General features: G+C 40.4%; 1 protein-coding gene across 1 annotated transcript; it reads left to right on the forward strand.

Moving 5' to 3' along the window:
* Positions 1-449: 449 nt before the first annotated feature.
* Positions 450-3566, forward strand: mmp13b (matrix metallopeptidase 13b). The gene is made up of 11 exons (XM_085478819.1): positions 450-601; positions 763-873; positions 1110-1237; positions 1341-1489; positions 1598-1723; positions 1828-1983; positions 2084-2204; positions 2387-2520; positions 2604-2763; positions 2866-2969; positions 3054-3566. Exons 1-11 carry the CDS (start codon positions 509-511, stop codon positions 3152-3154), a joined length of 1383 nt encoding a protein of 460 aa, XP_085334945.1. The 5' UTR covers positions 450-508; the 3' UTR covers positions 3155-3566.
* The last annotated feature ends 2921 nt before the right edge of the window (positions 3567-6487 follow it).

Consider the following 6487-nt stretch of genomic DNA (forward strand, 5'->3'; position numbering starts at 1 on the left):
TAAAATAAGGCCCAGACGATCATGAGGCCACAATTCACAAAATCCCCTGTTGTTTATAGTCAGCCACTTATATGTCATCTACTGTAACCTAAGAAGAAAATGTACAGAAAATAACAACGGATGTGATGTATTTGTAAAAATGAGGCCGACAGTATTTTCTGCCAAAAAACGCATCTCTTCAAAATTTCTCACGTTTGAGAAAAACAAACACATGGTTGCATAATTTTGACGAACAGACATTTCCATGTAAATTGATTTCCAAACGTCTTAGGTAGTGGTCATACAGGAAATAGAACATGTGTGATCAAACTATGAGTTCAAAGGAGATTCAAACCACAGTCCCTGCAGTTTTACAGACCCAAGCACATTCTCAACAGGCATAAGAGGAAGTGGGTAGGTGCTTTCACATGAATCACTTGGAACAGCTGGGGGAAAAAAGTGGTCTCAAGTCAGTATAAATACCCCACTGAGCTTCTTTGCCACAGTAAACGACTGTGAGCCAACAAGTATGATCGCTGTGGTGCTGCTGCTGGCGCTGGCCGCCCAGTCCTCTGCTAAGCCTCTGTCATCTGAAGACATTGACAAGCAGCTTTTAGCTGAGGTAAGAGCTCTTATTCAGTCAATATCTAGCCTTCAACTGGCTTCTGTTTTATTTCTGTTTTATCTGGGGTTTTTGTTACAATGAGCATGAATGTTTGATCTGGAGCTTTTCTGATTTTTAAATGAGCTTCACATCACAGTTCTTTGTTCTGTATCAAACAGAAATACCTTCATCGATTCTATGGCCTTCCAAATGGTCTCCAAGGTAGACGGACGTCGTCAAATTTCCTTCAAGCCAAGATCAAGGAAATGCAGAAATTCTTCAAACTGGAGGTAAAAGACCTGCAACTGACAAATAAAGGCTATCTCATCTCTCATCTCAAAAATATAACCAGTAATTTCCAAAGAAATGAAAAAAGTATATTCCCTATTAAAAGTTTACCATTCAAAAGTTGAATATTATCAGGGAATCCAGCTTCTTTTCAGCTGCTCACAATAACAAAAGTGTTAATCGAAACGATACATGTACTCACATGACATATTCTCCACTATCTCTTTTACTTGTAAAGGTCACAGGGAAACTAGATGACAATACTTTAGCAGTGATGAAGGAGCCCAGATGTGGCGTTCCAGACATTGGGGAGTACAACCACTTCCCTCGACACCTCAAATGGGAAAATAACAACGTCACATTCAGGTATGCATTTAGGTGCCATAAAGTAACAGGTGACATAGGTATTTTTGCTCAAATGTATTTTATTCACCAGCTTTCCCCTGCCTCATATCCTCTGATGTTTCAGGATAGTGAATTACACACCAGATCTGAAGAAAGAAGATGTAAACAAAGCCATCCGCAGGGCTCTCAACGTTTGGGCTGACGTTACTCCTCTGACTTTTAAGAAGCTTTACGAGGGCAATGCAGACATTATGATCAGCTTTGGATCAAAAGGTACACAAACTATTGATTGAATTCTGATATATTACAATTGAATTGAACACAAGTGTTGAAGGGTTGCTGTGGTGCATTCCTGCTCATTGTCTACCCTTTATTCTGCAGAGCATGGAGATTACAACCCATTTGATGGACCTGATGGACTGCTGGCTCATGCTTACCCTCCTGGCCAAGGCATTGGAGGAGACACTCACTTTGATGAGGATGAACACTGGACCAAAGATTCATCGGGTAAGAATTATTATAATTAGAATATTGAGCAATATCTAAACTTTTTCCTAGTGACAATTACTATTATCCAACAATATTTTGAATTCAACATCTTTTTCTTTCAGCTTACAACCTGTTTATAGTGGCAGCCCATGAGTTGGGTCACGCCCTGGGGATGTCCCATTCCACAGACCCAGGCGCACTGATGTACCCCATCTACACCTATACTACAGGCTACCCGCTGGCTGAAGATGACATAGAAGGAATTCAAGCCCTCTATGGTAGGAGTACTGTACTGTTTGACTGTAAGCTTAGCCTATAGAAAACTGAGGACTGGTTGTCATCAACAGCAGATTAATGCCACATGTCCATCAACCACAGGTCCAAACCCAAATCCGAAGAAAGTGAAACCAAGGCCCGACGCCCCAAAAAAGTGTGACCCCGAGCTAACTTTTGATGCTGTCACAGAGCTCAGAGGAGAAACCATCATCTTCAAAGACAGGTACAACATGAGCCTGATCAGGTTCTTCATCACTCTGGAAAGATCTAACCACGATATCTAATCTATAACCACTCGACACAATCTATGAACAAGAGTTCCATTTTCTGCCTAAGCTCTACCAAAATAAAAGCTCTGTAAATTCTGTGCTGTTCATCGTGCTGTTTTTTCACACCTCATTTCAGATACTACTGGCGTATTCATCCTCAGATGGTGGAGCCTGAATTGACTCTGATTAAGTCCACTTGGCCATCTATTCCCAAAAAAGTAGATGCAGCTTATGAGAACCCAGAGAAGGATTTGGTTATGATATTTAGTGGTGAGTACTTCACACTTTCTGGTCATTTCTTAAATAAACATTAGAGTGCGTGTACATCGTAAACCTATTCCACGTTTCACCAGGGATCCAAATGTGGGCTTTGAATGGATACAACATTGTGGATGGTTACCCAAAATATATTCATAAACTTGGTCTTCCCAAGAGCGTCAGGAAAATAGATGCAGCCGTGCACATCAAAGACACTGGGAAAACTCTGCTGTTCACCGATGAAGACTACTGGAGGTATGTGGAGACATAGAAGTGATTGTAATGGTCACACTGCAGCTTTGTCAGTGATCAGACTCAACAGTGTTGAATGACTAAATGGTTATGTGTCACCCACAGCTATGATGAAGCAACAGGGACCATGGACAGTGGCTACCCACGATCCACTGAGGAGGACTTTCCTGGAATGGAGGATGAGGTCGACGCTGCTACTTATCACTATGGTATAATAAAGTCACACTCTGAGTAGAAGCATCCAAAGGTACGATTTTTATCCACCAGTACTGATACTGATCTCTGTTTTACAGGATACTTGTACTTCTTCCATGAACACATGCAGTATGAGTACAGTTACAACTCAAAGAAGGTTATTCGCATCCAAAGGGCCAACTCCATTCTCAACTGCTGATGAGAAGGACCACAGAATCCAGCGGCGACTTATATTGATTTCAATTAAAGCAGGCTTTGAGAAATACAATACAAACTATGCACATAAATACATATCAAAATGAAATGTGGAAAGACAGCCCAGTGTATGAGCAGGGAAACTTCAGAGCTTAGAAGGAAGAACTCAACTTTATAGAGATTTTTATTTTAACTATAGTGCTGGACACAGAATGCTGGAAAATTCTATAGATATGTTTTCTCATATTTATTTTACAACAATATATTTGTTCCAACTTTTATTTTGGATGTCAGGATCTTCTGGTAAAGTTCTTTGAATGCTTTGTGAACTCAATATTTGACCGAACAGTTTTTGTGCTTCCTTTGACTTTTTCAGTTTTTTTACTTAATTCAAATAAAGTTTGATTATTGATGAATGAAGTCATGTTTTTTACTTATTATTATAATAGTGGTACACAGGGGGATTAAAAACGTCTTACATATTGAAGGAATATGAGAATTTGACCCTTCTATGGTAGGAATCTTACAACCAAACTTACTGGAATTATTATTATTATTACTATTATTATGATACAATATTAAAGAGGAGTAGTAGCGGTGGTTATAAACTTCCCACATGTTGGCAGACTGTGTTAGTGCGGTGTGATCAGTGGGCTCAACTGATAAAAAGCTAAAAGCAGCTGGACATCTGTTGCATGGTTACTTATAACAACCTGGCCATGCATAATGAAATGCAGTCAGACAGATGAACCCGTTAATAGGTTTATTCATAATCCTCTTCCAGGCATCTGTAATGATTCCTGGAGCCTTCGAGTGAGCTAATAGATGATTTAAGTTTGCAGAGCATTGTGAGCTTGTGTTGTTCAGGACAAGCTGCATTGCACTTACTTGTTGTATTGTGTCTTAATGTCATGGTCCTGGGTCGTTGACCCAGCGTTTTGTGTTTTGTGACTATTTCCCTCTGTTCTAGTTATTCTGTGTCCTCCCCCCTTGTGTCCGGTTCGGGTTCTAGATTTCCTGTTTTACTTTGTAGGTCTGTGTCTCGTTATGCCCATTAAGTTCCAGCTGTGTCCCCTCCTGTGTGCCATTTCCTCATTACCTGGTGTGTGTATTTATAGTTGGTGTCTGCCTGTGCTCCTCGTCGGCTCGTCTGCACTCATCCGTGTATTTCTGCGTATCTCTGCATTCATCTGCGTTCCATGGTGTCCTGTCTCTGCGTCCCTCTGCCCCGCACCCCCTTTGTACGGTCTCAGGTTTGCTATTTAGTTTCTCCCAGTTTAGGTTTCCGTTTGTAAAGTACTCATACCTCGTTGCCTGTTTTTGTCACCACCACCTTTGTAAATAAAACATCACTCGTATCATCAGTTTGCTGCATCTTGGGTCCTCCTTTTCCTCCACACCACACGGCTCCCTCCGCCAGCCGTGACACTTAACATGTTGTGCAAAAAAGTGATTTCTGATGTGTCTATGTGTTTTATGTATAATTTCTTTACTTATACTCATAAATAGACTGTAGTGAATAGGATTCATGATGGGATTAGATAAAAAAAATTCCTATTTCCTATTTCCTGCCACCCTCTACACCAGATCTATCTTGAAAAAGACATTAGGAGTTTTGATGGTGCAAATTTCTGGCTCAAAATGACTCAAAATCACAGAAAAAAAAACAAAAAATAAAAAACAAAAAAATAAATTTTTGGGAAAACGTTTGTTGTTTTTGGCACAACAAAGGCACTGTCCACTTTATTAAGATCTTTTGAAACTTTTACATGCAGTTGCTTATATTTTTCACTAGAGGGCACTCCTATTAAAGGCTTGAGTGCTTCACAGCCCACTTCAGAATAAAAAAGGTTGATTTGATCAGACTCCCAAATGACTGCTATGCTGAATTAATATGCTAAATCATGTCAATACCTGCTGCTTAGATTTCAGTCTCTACACCGCAAAGTGCCATCTAATCCATTCCTCAGTGTACAGAAAAAAAAAATGTTTTTCAGAACAAACAAGGTGCAGTCTGAACATTGGCTCCTGTTAATCAAACAAACTAGTCAGTTACACAGACGATCTTCCTCCTCCAACCTGTTACAGCCGGCTACCTGAATAGAGGGTGTAAGAATAGCAGTATTAAGAAAAGCAAGGATTCGTGTCCACTGCATGAGCTGTCCACTTTTGAAAAGGTCACCAAAGTATATCTAGTTGTAGTTTAGGAAACAGTGCAGTCCCAGCCAAGCAGGATAATCCACAGGCTCAATCATGTGGACATAATTACAGTGCAGTGAAGCAGTCACCTCATTTGCTCATTTCCAAAGTATTGCGATGGTGTGTGCTGCGTCACCGGTTAACAAATCCTGTGTGCGTGTTCTGATGTTCAGCTATGAGCGCCAAAGCTTCAGCTTACAGAGACGCAGAGGATGCTGCTGAAAGAAGCATGATCAAAATAACTTTATGAAATTATCTCTGTGTGTCCAAAAAGATGTAACCACTTACATTTGATATGTAGCTTTTCTGTATTTTAAGTAGAAGTAATCATTTTTGGATAGTATCAGTGCAAAGAAATCATTTAAACAAGAGAGCTCGTTAAGCAAACAGGCAGGCTGAGGGAGGCTCAGTAACCACTGTTAGAGCTGACTCCAGGCCTGTACTTGAAGTGGTTTGAAAACCTTCCATTTCCACCAGCCTTATGCTAAAGATCATGTTCAGAGAGGGACTGAAAAAAAAGCACAGCCAGTCCTGCTCAGCATAGATAAATGAATCACTTACAGCCGCTCACTTTCTTGGATACATACACTCCTCAGGGGGAAATTGAACAAGCGAGCCTCTTGTCTCTGGATGTTTACTGACTCACTCTTACTCATAGTGAATCTGAGCAACTTTGGCTGTTGACTTTTAGGAATCAGTGCAACTGACGAGCATTAAAAAAACAAACAAAAAAAATCAAGTCCCCTTTAGTCCGTGTGGATTTAAAGGTCATGTAAGTCTCCTTTTTATCTCACTCCTGAGCACCTCTCCCGATCCTGCTGCAGTCAAAAATCATTAATATGAACCAACTCATCCAAAATGCAGAAGCGGGGATTTGAACCTGACTCAAATGAGGAGATCATAGCCTTGAATTTTAATATCTTTCCAGTGGTCAGGTTGGAAAATACTGTTGGCTGAAGAGCAGGAGGTTTAACCCCATGGCCCCACTGCTCATCTAGCAGCCAAAACTCGAGTGGGTGTGGTTTAGCCATCAGTGTGCTTGTGCACTGCACTGAACTCCCAAAAATTGACCATAATATCCATACCCATCTTTAATTTTGAAGTGCCCTCTTATTTAAAACAACTTTTCTTTTCTTGT

This window comes from Copadichromis virginalis, linkage group LG14, assembly GCF_057382275.1.
Source record: "Copadichromis virginalis isolate Kocher_CV1m ecotype Utaka linkage group LG14, C_Virginalis_male_GT1.1, whole genome shotgun sequence".
In the NCBI taxonomy this organism is placed as follows: Eukaryota; Metazoa; Chordata; class Actinopteri; order Cichliformes; family Cichlidae; genus Copadichromis; species Copadichromis virginalis.

Excerpts from the sequence above, each read along its gene's own strand:
- mmp13b (XM_085478819.1), top strand. The coding sequence starts at position 509 with ATGATCGCTGTGGTGCTGCTGCTGGCGCTGGCCGCCCAGTCCTCTGCT. Across the intron at positions 1,238-1,340 it reads AATAACAACGTCACATTCAG|GATAGTGAATTACACACCAG; the intron begins GTATGCATTTAG and ends CTGATGTTTCAG. Across the intron at positions 2,521-2,603 it reads TTTGGTTATGATATTTAGTG|GGATCCAAATGTGGGCTTTG; the intron begins GTGAGTACTTCA and ends ACGTTTCACCAG.